Genomic DNA, 20,039 nt, shown 5'->3' on the forward strand with positions numbered 1-20,039 from the left:
GGTAGCAATTTGAATTTGGGGTTCAGTGTCTTGCCCAAGGTCACTTCGACATGTGTCCAGCTGGGGCTCGAACCGCCGATCTGCCAACCTTGCGATCATTAGACGGCAGCTCGACCGACCTCCTGCGCCACAGCCCCCCTCAACCCTCAGAAGCTAAATGTGTGGGTAGAAGTAGTTCTTGTGTGCTGCTGTTTCTTAACAACTCACTTCCCTTCTTCCCTCACCCCTCCCTTTCTCTCCCTCACCATGTCTCTGCTCAGCTCTGGACCCGTGCTCGGCCTACATCAGCCTGAACGAGCCCTGGAGGAACACAGAGTACCACCTCAACCACTCCAAACAAGGAGTGCCTCTGTGTGACAGCCACGTGTCAGGAGAGTGGTACCGCTTCACCGGCATGGCTGGCGACGCCATGCCTACCTTCTGCATCTCCGAGAACTACTGCGGGACCCACGCGCCCATCTGGCTCAACGGCAGCCATCCGGAGGCTCGTGACGGCATCGTCACCCTGCCCGTCTGCGCCAGCTACAACGACAACTGCTGCCACTGGAACGCCAGTGTGGATGTGAAGGCCTGTAGCGGGGGATACTACGTGTACCATCTGCCAAGACCCTCCGTCTGCTTCCACGTCTACTGTGGCCGTGAGAAACTAGCTACGGCAGTTTGACATCGACAATCTGTCTGCTTGTGTTATCTGTGTGTGTTTTCTGTATGTTTTTTTTCTTCTGTTGTTGTTTGTCTGTGTGTTTTTGGTGTCTTGTTGTTCTTGTATCTGTGTGCTTCTATGTACGGTACTCTATTGTTGTTTTATTATAATTGTTATTAATAATAATCAGAATCAGAATCATAACTTTTTATTTGTATAGCACTTTTCCTGCAAACGTTGCAGCTCAAAGTGCTTTAATGTTTTTTTTAAAATGTACCTCTCCTAATCTGAATATACTATTATGTCAGCCTAGTTGGCTGGATGTGGTTTTTGCTAATGTTGTATGTAACAGGTGGTTATTTGTATCTATGTCCTCTAGATTTCTATGACATCTGTGATGAAGTGGAGTGCGTAGGTCCCCAGTGTCCTGAGTCTGACTGCCGCTGTGCCACTGGGACAGTCCTGGGACCAGACAGACAGACTTGTCTGGGTGAGAGGGGGGGGAGGGGGAGGGGAAGGAGTAGGGGAAGGAGTAGGGGGAAGAAAAACTGAGGGGAGCTTTGTGGAGGAAGATAAGGAGATAGTAGAATAGGTTTCAGAAGTCTTGGAGTGAGCAACAGAGAGGAGAGAGAGAGAGAGAGCGAGAGAGAGGAGAGAGAAAGAGGAGAGAGAGAGAGAGCGAGAGAGAGGAGAGAGAAAGAGGAGAGAGAGAGAGAGAGAGATGAACAGACTATTTGCTGAGTCATTAACTCTAAGAAAGAGGAGGAGGGAGCGTAACAGACAGAAGGAGGAGTGTGTTAGTCAGAGAGAAGGGGCGTAGATGGCGAGAGGGAGGGAGACCTCACTGGATCCTCATCTAATGATCGGTGACAATGCTATGAGAACCCTGCCAATTTGAGAATTGCCTATCTCATTATCCCCCCCCCCCCTATCAATGAGTTCACTCTCCCCACTCTGAGAAATCTCTCTCTCTCTCTCTCTCCCCCCTATCAGTATTCAATTGATGTTTCTCTCTTCTCTCCAACCTCCCCACGTCACCACTCACCCTCTCTCTATGTATGTCTCCTCTTCCCTCCCACGGCGACGTGCCGTGTTCAGATGTGAACGAGTGTGAGAAGGGGAACGGGGGCTGTGCGGAGGTGTGTGTGAACACTAAGGGCTCCAGAAGGTGTGAGTGCGGGCCTGGTCGGGTTCTGGACGAGGACGGGCATAACTGCAAAGGTGAGGTGGACTCAATATCATCATCATCATCATCCTCATCATCCTCATTCTCATCCTCATCCTCATTATCATCATGATCATTTCCTCCAAATCCATACATCAATGTGTTCGATTAGACTTTGTTAGCAACTTTAGTGTGTTCGTTCTATCTGCCTCTTTCTCCGTGTAGAAATTACAGGCTGTCACAACAACAATGGAGGCTGCAGCCACGGCTGCTCCTTGTTGAAGGAGTCTTATTACTGCCACTGTCCCCGTGGGCTAAAGCTTGGCGAGGACAAACGTACATGCCAGGGTAAGTGTAAGTGTGTGTGTGTGTGTGTGTGTGTGAGAGAGAGAGAGAGAGAGAGAGAGAGAGAGAGAGAGAGAGAGAGAGAGAGAGAGAGAGAGAGAGAGAGAGAGAGAGAGAGAGAGAGAGAGAGAGAGAGAGAGAGAGAGAGAGAGAGAGAGAGAGAGAGAGAGAGAGAGAGAGAGAGAGAGAGAGAGAGAGAGAGAGAGAGAGAGAGAGAGAGAGAGAGAGAGAGAGAGAGAGAGAGAGAGAGAGAGAGTGTGAGTGAGTGAAGGACTTTTTTTTCAGGTTTGTTTGTTTGTGTGTGTGTGTGTGTGATTTTGTTTGACCTGTCCCTCTGTATTGCACAGTACCAGTGCGGTGTAACTACAGCTCCATTGAGGTGTCAGTGCCGAAGGACATGGCTAGAGGGCTGAAGCTCTTCCTGTCCAACTCCTCCTGTCACGGCGTCTCCAACGGCACACACGTCAACCTGTGCTTCAGCCTCAGAGACTGTGGCACCGTGGTGGAGGTCAGACCAACTTTCCCACCCAACTCTTCTAGGGTCCTCTTATATATGTACAGCTGAAGTCAGACGTTTCCACACACTTAGGTTGAAGTCTTTAAAACTCTTTTTTAAACCACTCCACAGATTTTATGTTAACCAACTATAGTTTTGGCAATTCGGTTAGGACATTTGGACTACTTTTCCAACGATTGGGAGTGTGTTGAAAGAAATAAAAGCTGAAATAAATCATACTCTCTACTATTATTCTGACATTTCACATTCAATTGTATTTACAATTTAGCAGACGCCTTATTTCGAAGTGACTTACAATCAATTTAACTCAGTAAGTGAATCATATATCAACTGGTCATATGAGGAAAAAGTAATCCATGCTCAGGCAAAATCTTTTATTTTTATTTATTTTTATTTTTATAATGACTCAGGAGAAACAGTACATGGGGGTAGTAGATGTCTCAGGAGAAACAGTACATGGGGGTAGTAGATGTCTCAGGAGAAACAGTACATGGGGGTAGTAGATGTCTCAGGAGAAACAGTACATGGAATGGAATGGACTTTATTTGTCATTGCTACAGTACAGGTACCAAACAACGAAATTTAGGAGGGGTGGCTCCCCTGGTGTTAGGAAAGGAAAAAGAAAACACATTTTAGAAAAAGCATAGATGCATAAAATCACAAGAAGGTAAGGAGCTGGTTTACATCAATAAAGGCTATGTACACAATCTACTACATGGGGGTAGTAGATGTCTCAGGAGAAACAGTACATGGGGGTAGTAGATGTCTCAGGAGAAACAGTACATGGGGGTAGTAGATGTCTCAGGAGAAACAGTACATGGGGGTAGTAGATGTCTCAGGAGAAACAGTACATGGGGGTAGTAGATGTCTCAGAAGAAACAGTACATGGGGGTAGTAGATGTCTCAGGAGAAACAGTACATGGGGTTAGTAGATGTCTCAGAAGAAACAGTACATGGGGGTAGTAGATGTCTCAGGAGAAACGGTACATGGGGGTAGTAGATGTCTCAGGAGAAACAGTACATGGGGGTAGTAGATTTCAACTGTACCTGGGCTTCTCAGGCTTGTCATAGAGGATGTTTGTAAAGGGTTAGGGTTAGGGTCAAAGGCCACAGGACTGGATCCAAGAGACATATACTCCTCAAAAATATGAACATGCCTATCATAGTAGGATACAAGTAACAAGTGTTGTTGGGATGAAGCTAACCAGAATCTATTTCACAATTCAAAGTGCTGTGCTTCTTCCCAGGTGATCGGTGACAAGATCGTAGGGACCAACCTAGTGACGGGGCTGCCTTTGGACTCCATCGCGGCGAGCAGCAGCGACATCATCGTCCGTACCAGCAAGCTGCTGATCCCCATCACCTGTGAGTTCCCGAACCTGTACGAGGTGTCGGACGGCTACGAAGCTAGCCTGCGCAGCAACGCCCTGGAGCTGGCCGGACACAGCGAGGGGGTCTTCCCCTTCTCTCTGGAGCTCTTTAAGAGCGCTGAGTTCTCTGAGCCCTACAGCACCCCTCCCCAGCTCCGCCTGCACGACTCGCTCTTCTTCGGGGTGGAGCCGCGGGAGAGGGTGGAGGGGCTGGCCGCCCAGGTGGAGAGTTGCTTCGCTACGCCCAGCCGCAAGGCCGACCAGGCGCTCAAGTACTACCTCATCAAAGACGGGTGGGTAGACCCCTACTACAGTGGGGGGGAATGTGGTGATTGTGATTGTGAGTGTGGCGATTGTGTCAGAGCCAAGAGTGGAGGTGCTTTGAGACTGTTTCATAAGGTTTGACACTCAAAACCCAGTAAACAAAGATTCCAAAAGACGTCCTCGGGGAAGCCGGAATGTGGGTTCAGATGACGTCTTTCTAGGACGTCCAGATGACGTCTTTCTAGGACATCCAGATGATGTCTTTCTAGGATGCCCAGATGACGTCTTTAGGACGTCTTATGGACTACAGAAGAAGATTCTGTAGTCCATAAGACGTCCTAAAGACGTCATCTGGACGTCCTAGAAAGACGTCATCTGAACCCACATTCCGGCTTCCCTGAGGACATCTTTTGGACTCTTTGTTTACTGGGAAGGACATTTATATTCACAGAGAGGAATGTAAACCGCACCACAGGCATTTTTCACATTGATTAATGGAGTGTAAAAACAAAAAGAATGGTCTGATAAATCGAAACATTGAGCTGCTTCAGGTATTTGTGGATAAAACTCAATATTTACAACAAAACATTGTTCCTGTTAGTCCTCAGAGACAGTTCCTTAGATGCTCCAATGAGGATATCATGGTTGGCTCACAAAGCCAGGTCACAAACTACTGTAAATCCATCCTTTCAGTTTGAAGTTGAATGCAAACGCTCTCTCATATCAATTGTTCACATAACTATTATCTCCCCTTTATAACCACCTCTCCCCCTTGTCCCCCAGTTGCATCTCTGATGAGACAGTGAGGCAGTACTCTGCGAAGGACCAACTCTCCAAACACTACCAAGTTCCTGTCTTCAAGTTCGTCGGCAAGGACAACAGAGTGAGTAAGCGAGCCATGCTGAGAGCCAGCTGGCCTTTGTGTACGTGTGTGTGTGTGTGTGTGTGTGTATACTGCAGAGGGTACAGTACAGCATGTCATTTTTCTACATATTTTCTGTATGTCTGTATCAGCACTTCTTTCGTTGTGTGAAGGCTTTTCAACTATTGTGTGTGTGTGTGTGTGTGTGTGTGTGTTGACAGGAAGTGTTCCTGCATTGCCGTGTGTTGGTGTGCGGGGCCGGAGACTCCCGCTGCTCCCAGGGCTGTCGGGGGCGTCTGCGTCGGGAGCTCTGGCCCGGCGAGGACCCCGTGGACCAGCGTGTGCTCAGCGGAGGGCCCATCCGCATCCTGCCTGAGCCGTGACACGGCCACACATAACCACCACAACAGCAGGCCGGGACTCTCTGCCTCTCTGCAATGACACATGGCCCGGGACGCTCCTACACAGATTCATCATATCCACAAGCTGAAGGAGATAGTCACAGGCCATACAATAGTGTCTTTGTATACGTATACATTCGAAGGAATTCAATCTCACACAGCTGTCACAGTCTGTGACTCATTGTGTCTCTATCTTATACAAATACATAAACACACATGTCACAAATACGCACAGTGATATAAACACTCCTCTATTCACACCGATACATTGCATCCAGAAGTCTCCAGGGACAATCACACTGCAGAACTGCAGAATTATGGTAAATACATCCATGTTTATATATCTTAGTGGCTTTTGCCCAACAGCACAATTTACTCACATTAAAGTGATTGACATTTCTATTAGAAGCCATTTGGAATGGGAGCTACAGTTAATTTGGCAGTACTACAAGATGAGCAATAATTTTCTAGGTCAATGTCGCATGCATTTCTCAAGCCTGATTACTATGCCTTGCTTTGATGTATTTATGAAAGTAGTTTATATTTCACACAAATATACGGGCTTGAAAAATCCACAACATAGATAAACTTCAAGAGATAAACTCAGTGTTATATAGATAGCCCTTACCTGTGTGGAAAACACTGAAAACTGCACTTTTCATGTCAGGATTACTGTTAGTTTACCCATTAGTTATTCATTTATTCATAGAAAAATAACAAAAATGGATGCCTGATGTCAACAGTCAACAGATAAAAAGACACATAATAACATAATAACTAACAAATTCTGCTGTTACTGTATATCATGAACAGTTTATGATCAAATAACTTGAGTTGAGAACATTGGGTTCGTTGTTTTCACATGACTCATGGAACAACACTGCAAAAGTGCTCCATTGCAGTAAGTTGTATCTTATTCGAGAACAATGATACCTACTGAAACTTCCTCCTTATCAGACATTTCTTTGAGGTATCACAATAATTTATGTTAATGGCGCCATCATTGTCTTTGCCTGAAAATGTCTTATAAAAAATATCCAGGACCATGAGAGCAAGGACCAGTTCTTAGAAAAAGGAGACAGACTTGTGACAATGTGACATCCTAATGTGTATCTTTTAAATGATAACCAATAACTATTTTTTCACTGTTATATTTCCCCTTGAAGTCCTCTTAACCTCTTCGCAACAGTATTTGCTCTTCATGTCTCTGTGATGATAAAGTCATATCAACTCTCCAGGCTGTGTCCTACTGTGTGAGTCCATGTTTTGTGGTGTGAGGTTTGTATGTCGTCTCTACAGTTCGTCCTTCTCCCCCCCCTCACAGAGGCATGCTGCCCTCTGGCCGCTCATATACGGCCTACAGCCCAGCGTCCATACCGTGTTGTACATGGCATCTGCCACTGACTCACAAGCTACAAGACAGAGGAAGAGATAGAGAAATTAGTTCATGAACATTTTCAGCTATTCTTTTTTTTATTATAACTTTGCCCAGTCAAAGAAAACGAAACGTATCTCTGTACATACACATATTAGTGAGGCTGATAGGCATTACAATTGTGCATTTTATGAATAAAGCATGAAACTTTCTACAGTGTTTCTATAGACTGTAAACCTCGTTTTTTTACATGGAACCACTTCAGATTTGACCTCTGGCGTCAGATAGACTCTAAAGAAATGTCACTAATTTTCAGGAGTAAAATATTTCTGCAAATCATTCTAGAATTTTACTGTGCAATCTAGAACTTCCATTAACTGCAATGTATAATGTCTGCTTGAGTGCATTGTGACATCAAATGAAATATTTAGAATGTATGCAACATTCTTAGAACATGGAAGCAATTTACCATGAGAGGAAGGGGGTTGTGGACTCATTTACCACTGGTACAGGGTGTGCTTTGAGTTGCATCCGTGTACGAAAGGCGCTATATAAATAAAGTTTCACTTCACTTCACTTCACTAAATGAGTCCACAACCCCCGCCCTCGAATGATAAATGGCTTTTCTACAACAGCCACCACATAATATAAAAAATAAATACACAGTTGTAACATTAAATTCATGTATTTACAATCATTAATCGTTTCAGAATACATATATCCTTCCGCCACAGAATACAGTCCCATAAACAAGATCAACGATTGCATTGAACTCATGAATCTAGACCACTGGAGAATATCTCACCTACAAAGGCTGCATTAGAACAACATGTAAAACGGGCCATGTATCAAGCGAATGTCTGGATCAAAACTTTAGTTCCTGATCCTCAACTCTCAACCTCTTCTGAATGGGGTTGGGTGCAACAAGGAATGGAATGGCAGCCACTTTGGACCACACTACCAGAGACCTCACAGAGCTGCTATGAACTGATCCATTGTGGATGCAAGAAAGGATGCAATATGCGCTGCAAGTGCAAAAAGGCTGCCCTTAAGTGCACTGACCTTTGCTCTTGTTCAGGAGACAGGTGGACATGACACATTATTAAAAAGCTGCTCTTCCATATATTTGTATTCTATTTTGTGTTGGAAGTACTAGACATAATGCAAGAAACAGACCAGTATTCTTGCTAAAATTGATTTACAGATGTACTGTTATAAGAATGTTGCATAGATTCTAAATATTCCATTTGATGTCATAATGCACTCAAGCAGACATTATACATTGCTGTTAGGGTTAGTTCTTTTTTCCCCCCCACTATTTTATTTTTTTAATCATTTTTATCATTCTATGATCATTCTATCATTCTATAGTATAATATGATATATTATTATTATTATAAGGAAAAAGAAAAAGAAAGTGAAAAAAATGTATACTAGTATACTGTTCTTTTTTTCATTTTTTTTTTCACTAATTAGTTTTGATCATTTTTATCATTCTATCATTCTATAGTATAATATGATATATTATTATCATTCTAAGGAAAAAGAAAAAGAAAGTGAAAAAAAATCTATACTAGTATACTATGTTCTTTTTTTCATTTTCTTCCACTAATTAGTTTTTATCATTTTAATAGTAATAGTAGTATAAAGTATATATAATTTAAAAAAAATCATTTTTATCATTCTATGATCATTCTATCATTCTATAATATGATATATTATTATCATTCTAAGGAAAAAGAAAAAGAAAGTGAAAAGTGAAAATATATTATTATTATTATAAGGAAAAAGAAAAAGAAAGTGAAAAAAAATGTATACTAGTATACTGTTCTTTTTTCATTTTTTTTCACTAATTAGTTTTTAGCATTTTTATCATTCTATCATTCTATAGTATAATATGATATATTATTATCATTCTAAGAAAGTGAAAGTGAAAAAAGTGAAAAATCATTTTGATGATGAAAATGATAAAAAAGTGAAGAATAAATGTTTGATCATTCTATCATTCTAGAGTCTATCTGACACCAGAGGTCAAATCTGAAGTGGTTCCACGTCTAAAAATGAAGTTTACAGTCTATAGAAACACTGTAGAAAGTTTCATGCTTTAGTCATAAAATGCACAATACCTTCCATACATGAGCTTATCTGCCGCCCTATATATTAGTTGCGTATCGATATGAAAAGGGCTGTATGAGGAGATGGTAACTTACCTTTCACTTTTGACACAAAACCAAGGCTCTTCTTGAGGTCGGAGCAGATGCCATGCAGACACCAGCGAAACTTGGAATCACAGTGGTTCTTGCTAGTGCCACAAGTGTCATAGCACTGGTCCAGCTGGTTACAGCAGTGGGTCATGACAGGGATGCCCATGTCAAACTGCTGGATCAGAGAGAATGAGAGTGAAGTGTTAGTGCTAGCTGGTATGTGTTGCTTCAAACCCAGTAAACAAAGAGTCCAAAAGACGTCCTCAGGGAAGCCGGAATGTGGGTTCAGATGACGTCTTTCTAGGACGTCCAGATGACGTCTTTCTAGGATGTCCAGATGACGTCTTTAGGACGTCTTATGGACTACAGAATCGTCTTCTGTAGTCCATAAGACGTCCTAAAGACGTCATCTGGACGTCCTAGAAAGACGGCATCTGAACCCACATTCCGGCTTCCCTGAGGACGTCTTTTGGACTCTTTGTTTACTGGGAAGTAGGATACACTGTGTATGGAGTAAGGATGTACTGTAGTATATGAAGGTGTTGTGTTGACAAGGCACATACAGTATCTGATACCTGAAATCCCAATAGAGAGGAGCTACAACCGTTGGGTTCTGGGATCTGGTAGCCAGGGCGAGGTTCAGGAGCTTTACCTGAGGAAAGGTGATTCGGGCCTTTATCCTTCTCATACAGTATAAACACGTATCTGTGGCTGCACCTCATGTGTGTATCTCTATCTGTATCAGCTCTACCACTGAGGCTCTGTCTACATTATGTAACAGTTAAGTACAAACTACCACAGACAGATAACATGTGAAGGTTTTTTTTTATGTACTAGAGATATGAACACTTCACTGTTAACAGCTCAGAGGGTTCAATCAATTGTTTTTACCGACCACAAGAAGAATGATAAACATAATAGGTAGAGAGGTACACTTTGAGAGAAAGAGAGAAGGAGTGTTTATTTTTAGGCACCGTACTAAACACAATATTAGGATAAACTCTCTTACAGTAGATTAGGAATCAGACAATATCAACATTTAGGTCAGATTAGCTGGAACAATAACATATTGTCTACTGTTTATAGCCAGGCCTGACATGGCTGAGTGTAGAGTTCCTCTCTGATGTTTATATTCTACTGAGAGACTGCTGAGGAGAGGCAGAATCTGTGAAAAGAGAATGGCTGTGGTCTCCTTTTACCAAGCCAACTGTGAAAACACAGGGTTCCAGATACACACACTCACAAATCCTCTTACCGTATTTGCAGCGGTACTGGCACAGTCCACTGCGTCCCCCCACGAGCTCCACCAGAGAGTCAAAGTAGCCGTTGACCGCCTGGAAGCTATCCCTGATGGAGTTGAGGCCCCAGCCCGACTCATCCTCCCTGGCCCGGGGTATTCTTAGTGCCGGGGCTGCGGTCTCTGTGACGACTGCTACCTTGTTGTCTTCATCAGTGCCAGGGATTTCCTCAGCCTCCTCCTCAGCAGCAGCAGGGGCCTCTTTTTCCAGGGCCTCCTCAACAACAGGGGTCTGTTCACTGGGGTCTTCCGCAGCGGGGGCTTCATGGGCAAGGGCTTCCTCAGCAAGGCCCTCTATAGCAGGGGCGTCCACAATGGGCATATCAGCCATTAGCATGTCAGCCTCTGGGGCTGAATCCTCAACAGCGGGGATGTCATCCACAACAGGGCTATTATCTACTGGAGTGTCAGCTGCAGGCTCTTCAGCTACTGGTTCTTCAGCTGCAGGCTCTTCAGCTACTGGTTCTTCAGCTGCGGTCTCCACAGCTGCTGGCTCTTCAGCTGCAGTCTCCACAGCTGCAGGTTCCACAGCGGCAGGCTCTTCAGCTAAAGGGATGTCCAGAACAGTGGTCTCAGCAGCAGGGGTGTCCTCCTGGGCCTGGTAGTGACCAATAGTGGCACTCATCCCTGAGGACAGGCAGAGCAGGAGCAGGGCCAGGGTCCGGAGCAGCATGGTGCCGGGCCAGAGAGAGTCAGAGCACAGGAGGGGAGGGGGAGGGCAGGCACAGGTAGTTCACGAAGTGAGAGAAAAACAGAGACACTGAGGAGTATAAACATGCTCCGATCATACTGGCTCTGAGCAACAGAGTTAGGACTTTGACCAGTGATTAGGTCAGGTAGACAGCGAGGCACACTGAGGGACTGAGGGAAAAGGTCATCTGCCTTATCTCCACGGTGAAATAAATTGTTTTCCCTTCCACCTCTCTTGGTTTAATCTCCTCTTTTATTATCCTCTAGCCCACTCCTTCTTCGGCCACTCTTCTCTAATCTTTAACTAATTAAATCAGTAATCCCATCACTGCAGCTTCATCAAGGCTATAATCACTAATTCTAATGTGTGAACTTGAAATAGAACTAAAGAGCATAGCAATATATTTGCTTTGTTGTCTTGATCTGAGTAAATTATGTAAATACATTCATTGGAGCAGTTATGAAAGTATATCGTACTCAGCTACTGTCTGGAACATAAAAAGTAACATTGCCTTCCTTTCAGAACAATAAGTTCATGTTTGACAAACAGACTTGTAACCCACGCACTGTACTGTGAGTATAGCCATTACAAATCAAACAATCAATTGATGTTTTCATAATATGTCCTAATATATTCTCACATGCTGTATTGTTTCATGCTTCTCTGCTGCCCCCTAGAAGTTGTTGAAGGAAGTTGTGCTCACGTTTCAATTTCTTATCGTTAGGTACTTGGTGTACTGCCACTAATACAACCTGTGTTGTATAACAGAGAGATGACATAAGCAGCTACACTAAGGCTTACCGTAGCATCCTGACAACATCCTCCAGACAAGGAAACACTTTACATAAATGGTAAATGGACTGCACTTATATAGTGCCTTTTTTGCTGCTCCAAAGCGCTTTACAAAGGCCTCTCATTCACCCATTCACACACACATTCACACACCAATGGCGGCAAGCTACCATGCAAGGCGCCGGCCCGCTCACTGGGAGCAATTTTGGGGTTCAGTGTCTTGCCCAAGGACACTTCGACACGTGGCCAGCCGGGGCTCGAACCGCCGATCTGCCAACCTTGTGATCATTAGGCGGCGACTCTACCTCCTGCGCCACAGCCGCCCCTGTTTTTGTCAACATCAGAGCATTTTAACCATTATAATTATTATTATAATCTTATTAATAAGATACACTGTGCACTGTAGCAAAAAGCACCAACTGTGTTCTACATACAAGCAATGTCAAGTAAATGGGGTTGCTCTTTCTTTGTGAAAGAATAGAGAACAAATATTCCATGTTTTGGATTATATCGACAGTTTGGTCTTGAGGTCATTAGTTCATTAGTGATGTGGAGGGTAAAGTCTGGTACAGCTGTTCAGTGGTCTGAAGGTCAGGACGAGACGCACAGATGGATGGAAGACGTGGAGGGAGTGTTTATAGCACACTGGGGACATCTCCACACTGCACAGTACGTACTGTCTGTACAGCTACTGGAGCTGGGAAACTGAGCTTCTTAATCATTTTCCTTTAAAATGTCATATACCTTCCCTGATATACATTTCACCTTCTATCGTAGGAGTCAGTGTATTTAAAAATCAATAATACAAATAAATATGATTAATAAAATATATTATTATTATTATTATTATTATTTATCACTTGTAGTACTAACGTCAATATAGAAGGTAAGGAGTTGCTATAACTGCATCCAAAATGCTGATATGATATGTAGTGAGTGATCATTTGTTATTGTTAAATGACTTAACAGACATAATAACAATTGTAATGTCAAATTAAATATTCCTATATTTTGTGAGGTATTTTTGGATTATCTTTTACATTTAAATGGATTTATATTGCCATTGTTCCCCTTATCATTGTGCATCGGTTAACATTAAGCAACAACTAATAAATTAATCATTTAATAGGATATGTTGAATCACGTAATAGGATATGTTCATGTTGCTTAGATTAGTATGTTGTTGTGGTTCTTACACATGGGCAGAGTATGTATTGTAATGTATTGTAAAAATTCAATGCAAAATGTATTTTATTGCTTTGGTATAAAAGGATTTGTGAAATGAATGTCAATAATCAAGAAGATAAGCGTGTGACTGTGTAGGTAGTCCTGCAATTTAGCAATTGCTTAGACATGTTCTGCCCAGCAGTGGAAGATTGAATTGTCCAGCAGTGAGGGATGTGTGGCATGTTAGGTGATTCTTTATTGGCTGTTTTGTGAATCGTGTTATTATAGAATTATGTACAAAAGGTTTTAATGTAGTTCCCCAAGCCAAAAAGAAACTTTTATGAAATCTATAATTGCCCATGAGGTCTGCTGATCCTCAGGTAAGACTTGCAGAGACTTGCAGAGAGCATCCTCTAGTGGACATACCAAATGATACAAAAACCATTTGACTTTGGCGGTAACGTTCTATTCATCCTCATGTCGCAGACCACTCCATATTGTGTCCCACACCTGCCTGCAGATGGGAAGAGAGAACCAAGCAGCAGTGAGAGACTGAGAAACCTATAGCTGATGTATATAGTAAACAAAGACGTCCAAAAGACGTCCTCAGGGAAGCCGGAATGTGGGTTCAGATGACGTCTTTCTAGGACATCCAGAAGACGTCTTTCTAGGACGTCCAGATGACGTCTTTAGGACGTCTTATGGACTACAGAGGTAAGACATCCTAAAGACGTCACCTGGACGTCATCTGAACCCACATTCCGGCTTCCCTGAGGACATCTTTTGTCCAAGCACAAGATACTCACGCTCTCATGTCCTCATTTGCTCCCACTCTGTCGAGGACCATTGAGATGTCGCTTTCCATTTCCTTTGAATAGAAAGACGAATGTGCATCAGAATAAAAAGACTAGGCACAGTACTACCTTCTAGGTCTTCTGCAGATGCATCATATTTTTTAATACATGGAATATGATATAAGATCATATTAAAACGTTCAAAGTGTGAATCCCTTGCCTTGTTATTGTTTCTGAAGCGTTCATTAGAGGCCAGTAGTCGCAATCTCTCAGCCTGAAAGTGATAAAAAAAACACTTCTGTGAACATGTGTGGTCATGTTCTAAGATACATGGAATCAGCCCTGTATCTTATCTTAATACGCTGTGTGTCAAAGGGCAGGGAGGCAATAAAACATGTGGAGAGGAGAAGAACACAGTCCATCCAACACAACGCAGTACAACACCTTTGAGTCTCTGATGCATCTCTCTATGGCACCGGTGGTGATGGTGGAGACCAGCTTCTCTTTCATCTCCTTCTGCAGCAACTGGACCTCCTCCCACACATTCCACACCTGGCGCCTCGTGGTTTGAACACGGTCGATGAAGGAGACGGCAGCCTCGCCCTGCGTCAGGCCAGGCAGAGCTGCTTCCTTACAGACCCCTTGAGGATACAAAATGGACGTTCATTTGTGAATGTTCATGCGCATTCTGCAGGGTTGAGGAACTAGATTATTGATTATTGGCCGATTACTGTACAAGGGAAGAAGTTGAACTACACTAAAGCTAGCAAATAGAAAAAATATGGTATGTCAAACTAAATATACTATCCCCAAGCTACAGAAAAATGTAGTTCAACTAATAATTAAGCTACATGTAGTGGTATTGTGCACTGACTGGTGATAGGCTTCTAGATTACCTTTGTCCTCTGGGATTCCCGTGACTTTGTCTCGTGCATTCTTAAACTCGTTTCTAACTCTGGGGAAAACAGAGAATACTATAGATTAACAAATGTATTGTTTCTAATGAAGGAAAAAACAAACTCACTAGCTTAACATCAGCTTTATTTACAAAATCCAAGTCATGTGAAGATACATTAACTGATGGACAAACATCCTGTTGGAATTGTATCAGACAGGTGCATACATACTGGTCATTCTCCTCCAGGGCTTTCCTGGCCTCCTCCCCCAGTCTCGACACCTCGCTCCCAGCCTCCTCCAGTTCCTCTGTACCTATGATGCTGCTCCCTAGTCCACTCAGTGGAGCCATTACAGACTTCAGGCACAGAAACAGAGCTTTAGCGTTTTTTACAAACAGATCAAACATCATCCCTCCCCTATTCATCGCCATGAATAACCCACACTGTGGGTGCAGAGATACCTGTAATACTCATGCATACATGTACATGTAGTACTGTAGTAACAGGGAAATGTACAGTATCACTAAATGAGTTACAAATAATTTGAGAAAATGTACATTCATTTCTCTATTCCCTGACATAGAACGTAGACTAGGCTATATACAGTACCCACGCCTAAGTAATGGGACAGTGAATTACGTTTCTTCTTCTCTTGGCTCTGTACTAATGGTATAGATTTGAAATTAAACAATTACTATGAGGTTAAAGTAGAGATGTTCAGCTTTTAATCGAGGGTATTTGTGTACACATTGTTTCACCAACACTGTTTGTACATTAGTCCCCCTATTTTAGGGCACCAAATGTAATGGGACAATGGAACCCATTATTAGGCTGAAAAAATCTGAAAACAATTATTAGAAACACAATAAACAGTTTGAAACATCATTAAGAAGAAGAAGCACTGCTGAGCTCCGCAATTGCAAATGGGTTGATAGGCCTAGAAGGAAAAAACCCAAAACAACTGTCCCACAGATCAGGTACGCTCTCCAGGCGGGAGGCGTTAATGTGTCAGAGTCTACCATCTGCAGAATAAATCACCTCCCGACGAACGACAGAGGCTTCACTGCAAGTGAACATCAATGGTGTGCCAGCTGACGGCAACAGCAGAACGTATTCTGAAGTGTACAGAAACATCTTGTCTGCTTGAGTTGAGTACAAACGAATGCCTCTAAATTCAATGGATAGCGCTTTATCATACAGTAGGAATGCAACTAAAGAATGTTTCAGGGCCCCAAAATATTGACATTTCTAAATGGTAAAACCAATATGTACACAACCAAATAAAAGCTAAGAATCTTTACTTTAACCTCATAGTAATATTTTTTTGGAAATCCCCCAAAACGTTTCACTGTCCCATTACTTACACAGGGTGCTGTATATGGATTCCAATAAGAGTTACAACCTCTTCAAAATATTGTTTACCATGTCCTGGAGAGATGACTGAGAGTCGAGAATGGAGTAAAGGTACAAATCATAATCTGTCTGAAAAAAAAGAAAAGGGGAATTGGATTTATTCAACATAACTTACTATGGTATTTCTTTTTATTCTTATTATTTCCACTTTGCTAAAAGCCCAATGATAAAAAGAGAAATTCAATCAAACCAATTACTGATAAAAACAGATCAATGATATCTGAATGGATCTTTCTCCCCCCTCCTCTCAAAACTAAACGATAGTATTTAGGCTAAGTCATATACAGTGTGAACTGAAGTAGTATGATGACTATGTGAAATAAAGGCGAATACGTATTAAACTGCTCTGATGTCCTCCTCCTCCCCCTAATTAATTAATCTTGACCAGGCTCCAAGAAGTGTTCCACTTCACTTTACTTCACTAGGGACATTCTCCTGCCCATTCCACGAGCTAAAACTGTGAGTGAGGGAATGGAAAAACCTTGATTTCCCTCAGGATGCCTCCAAATACAGGCGAGATGTCACACACATCATCAAAGACGTCACTGAACACCCCCAGGTGCTCTCTGCTGGGCCAGCTCCGAACTGACAGCTTCCTCAGCTCCTGGGGACGACACACAATACTGTTATAACTTATAACTCACAGCTGCACCTGTGTGGAGGGAGGGGAAATCTCTGGAATTATGCTGCAGCAGCTCCCCATTGTGAAGCTCCCCCTAGAAGACACATTTTGGCAGAGGGAATGTTACACGGCATGTGTTCAACACATAAGAATGTGGCCTCGTGCTGCCCTCCTCACCTTTCCTAGCTTCCTCTCGTACATCTCAGCAGCCTTCCTCCCACTCATGCAGTTCCTCTCTTTGAGGTCTTGCTTCCCCAGGATCTGTCTGTCAAACTGCCGCATCATTCTCAGCTGGTCCTTCTTGGTTATTCCTGCCAGGTGACACTGAGTGAACCAGTACCTGTCTTGGCTTCCCTCTACATCTAGAGGTGGTTTAGTCTGTGTTCGAACAATGGGTTTGACCAAGAATAGCTCAGAGGTGTCCAGAACTAGCTGAGGCTGTGTGCTCTTCCTCTCTTCTCTTTCCTGTCTGTTTGTTTGGGGTGTGTTATCAGCGTTATCATATTGTCTAGGCTTAGACACTTTAGAGTCTAGTAGCGCAGTGGCAACAGTGAAGTCAAAAAGGGCTTCCTTCATCTGCTCTGCATTAGCGGTTATTTTAGCCTGTTTCCGGATGAGTGTCTGAGGATCTTGGCCTTCCTCTCTGTCCTGGGGCTGCGACATCTCCCAGACAGGCTTTACCCTCTGACAAGGCTGCCTCTGGGTCAGACTGAAAGCACTCAGGTGTCCAGAGGTATAGGGGAGGATGTCAGCCTTGTGGGCCATTTCTACTCCCAGGAGCAGTCCCTGGAGCTCGCGGCGGGCATCAGAGGACCTCAGTCGCGGCTTGCAAGTGGTAGGCCTAGACATGGCTAAGAGCAGAAAACAACTCTTTATTTAGCACAATATTGCAAAAAAGGTGTCTCAAACTGACTGAACAGGTGCCCTATTTAGGTTAATTCTTAACACCAACATGTATCAATAGCCTATGTTTGAATTGAATGATATAATATAGTAGGCTACATATGGAATCAATATGTCATCTGCATGCATCAGCAAGGTCTTACAAATGAATACGTAGGCCTAATTATATTCAAACAGCCGATCTAAAGTGCATAGAAATATCACAATCACTGTTAATATGAAAAATGTGATGAACAAGGATATAATATGATTGACAATACTAAATAAATTAAGTAGTATTGAATAATAATGGAAAAGGTTGAGTAATATATCAATATTCAAGGTATCATCAACAACCGTAGTCATCATAACCTCAACTATCATCCCTCAACTATCATCCCTCAAAGACCTAAGTTCTGGGCCCAGGACAGTCTGGACGGATTGTATGGCAGCTGCTGGACTGAAAAAATCAGGTGTAGTGCTGAGGCACAAACATGTACATTTCAAGCCTGCAAACTGTGACACTTTAAATAACGTGAAAAAATACTATTGTGCAATATGACAACCCTAGTTGACTATCTGTGCAGTATAGTACAGTGGATTGTGTACATAGCCTTTATTTATGTAAACCAGCTCCTTACCTTCTTGTGATTTTATTCTTTTTCTAAAAGTTTTTTTTTTTTCTTTCCTAACACCAGGGAGCCACCCCTCCTAAATTTCGTTGTTTGGTACCTGTACTGTAGCAATGACAATAAAGTCCATTCATTCATTCATTCATTCATTCATTCATAAAACTGTTTTGGGGGACCAAGTGCCATAAGCCACTATCATTAGTTTCCAATAAGTGTCAATAGATTACTCTTAAAACACAAATTTGTTCAGATCGGGAACACTATCTGACGTTACAGTAGATCGATATCTGAGAGGGACCACTAGAACCAGTCATGAAATCCTCCTATTTTGTTTTCACAAACAACATCCTGGTTAGGTACATAGGGGACTTAATATACGTGCAATATAAGTTTAATATAATATATTATAATTTAATACAAGTTTAAGTTTGTGTTGCACTCTACACAAACGTGTCCATCGTGAGAAATACTCACTTTTGTCTGTGGCCGTGTCCATGCCTGTGAGACCAAGGATGCGTTCGTAAATACGCTCTGGAAATCTGATCAGCAGTCATGGAATGCCTCTTGTCCAATCAAATTACTTTAGTCCCTTTATGACGTTGAACCAACTGTGCGCTCCGGCGCACTCAGAGCGAATTTACGAACGCCCGAGCCCAAGAAAGTGACTTCAGGAATTCCTTTTTTCGATGGTTGTCATGGGATACCGAGTGTCAACACTGGGTGGCGAAAGTTACCGCGCGTTCCCAAGCAACGTTCCCTCTTTCTACACACAGTCCAGTATTTGCTATACACATTATCCGTAAAAAATATATTTAAAAAATGTTATTCTCGCATTTAATCACGATTGGCAATGGCAAATCCTTAAAGGTTGCCCATTTCATGCTTTCAGTATTATGGCTACTGTAGTCGTATTGTTGAATGGGAAAAGAGGGCGGGCACACACACACACACACACACACACACACACACACGCACACACACACACACACACACACACACACACACACACACACACACACACACACCACCCCCCCCCTCCACACACACACACACACACACACACACACACACACACACACACACACACACGCACGCACGCACGCACGCACGCACGCACGCACGCACACAGAGAGAGCCAAGTGATTTCAGGAATATTTAATAAAAGTAATTACTGTCCTTACATTTACAGTTGAGACATTCCTCAGTTATCTTGGGCCACAGTCTTCTAGACCTTTCTGTTTCAATGTGTACAAAACAAAAAGGCAAACATTTCTTCTTTGTATAAAAAATATAAGTTAATTTAAATGTAACTCTAATTAAGAAAATAACAATAGTTATAATAGCAATAATAATAATCATTAATAATAATAATAATAATAATAATAATAATGATGATGATGAAAATAAGCTAAACATAGTGCAGACAGGAAGATGGTGCTGAAAAGCAAGGAGGGACAGTGCAGTGCTAGAAGCCTCTCTGGGTTAGAGGTGGGTTAAGGGACTGGGGAGAAAGGCAGTCAAAAGCTCACATACACAAAGTCAGAAAGTGCATGACTGCCGTTCAAAGTTAGCACCAGCATACTGCTTACTTTTTTCCCCGAATGAATTCTAGCATGTAGGCATACGCACCCTACGCACCTATCCCTGTGTATATGTACAATCATATACAGTTCAGTTTAGGTGTTATTTCCTTTTACTGTAGATCTT

At 42.7% G+C, this 20,039-nt stretch overlaps 3 protein-coding genes across 6 annotated transcripts in view; 1 reads left to right on the plus strand and 2 right to left on the minus strand.

The window, feature by feature from the left end:
* Positions 1-6,802, plus strand: part of oit3 (oncoprotein induced transcript 3) — a 9,004-nt gene extending 2,202 nt beyond the window's left edge. The window contains exons 2-9 of the mRNA XM_080544509.1: positions 261-638; positions 1,023-1,133; positions 1,742-1,864; positions 2,034-2,156; positions 2,501-2,661; positions 3,918-4,333; positions 5,088-5,187; positions 5,388-6,802. Of these exons, the coding sequence (XP_080400635.1) occupies positions 261-638; positions 1,023-1,133; positions 1,742-1,864; positions 2,034-2,156; positions 2,501-2,661; positions 3,918-4,333; positions 5,088-5,187; positions 5,388-5,549 (1,574 nt within the window). The 3' untranslated portion in view covers positions 5,550-6,802. The remainder of the gene's footprint in view (positions 1-260; positions 639-1,022; positions 1,134-1,741; positions 1,865-2,033; positions 2,157-2,500; positions 2,662-3,917; positions 4,334-5,087; positions 5,188-5,387) is intronic.
* pla2g12b (phospholipase A2, group XIIB) lies at positions 5,803-11,227 on the minus strand. 4 transcript variants are annotated; one of them, XM_080544521.1, is made up of 4 exons: positions 10,402-11,227; positions 9,722-9,798; positions 9,153-9,318; positions 5,803-6,979 (listed from the first exon to the last, which is right to left on the minus strand). In XM_080544521.1, the coding sequence occupies exons 1-4, from the start codon at positions 11,114-11,116 to the stop codon at positions 6,861-6,863; spliced, it is 1,077 nt and encodes a 358-aa protein (XP_080400647.1). In that variant the 5' UTR covers positions 11,117-11,227; the 3' UTR covers positions 5,803-6,860. The 4 variants fall into 4 exon arrangements, with proteins under 4 accessions (XP_080400647.1, XP_080400646.1, XP_080400645.1 ...); XM_080544520.1 differs by having other exon boundaries at positions 9,153-9,321; XM_080544519.1 differs by having other exon boundaries at positions 9,710-9,798.
* Positions 11,228-13,568: 2,341 nt separating this feature from the next.
* LOC308175829 (uncharacterized protein C6orf118-like) lies at positions 13,569-17,667 on the minus strand (the record flags this gene model as incomplete). The annotated part of the gene is made up of 8 exons (XM_080550384.1): positions 13,569-13,607; positions 14,108-14,161; positions 14,332-14,528; positions 14,784-14,842; positions 15,015-15,139; positions 16,206-16,265; positions 16,678-16,800; positions 16,996-17,667. 8 exons carry the CDS (start codon positions 17,665-17,667, stop codon positions 13,569-13,571), a joined length of 1,329 nt encoding a protein of 442 aa, XP_080406510.1.
* Positions 17,668-20,039: the final 2,372 nt, after the last annotated feature.

This window comes from Nansenia antarctica (assembly GCF_963989245.1).
Source record: "Nansenia antarctica genome assembly, chromosome: 1".
In the NCBI taxonomy this organism is placed as follows: domain Eukaryota; kingdom Metazoa; phylum Chordata; class Actinopteri; order Argentiniformes; family Microstomatidae; genus Nansenia; species Nansenia antarctica.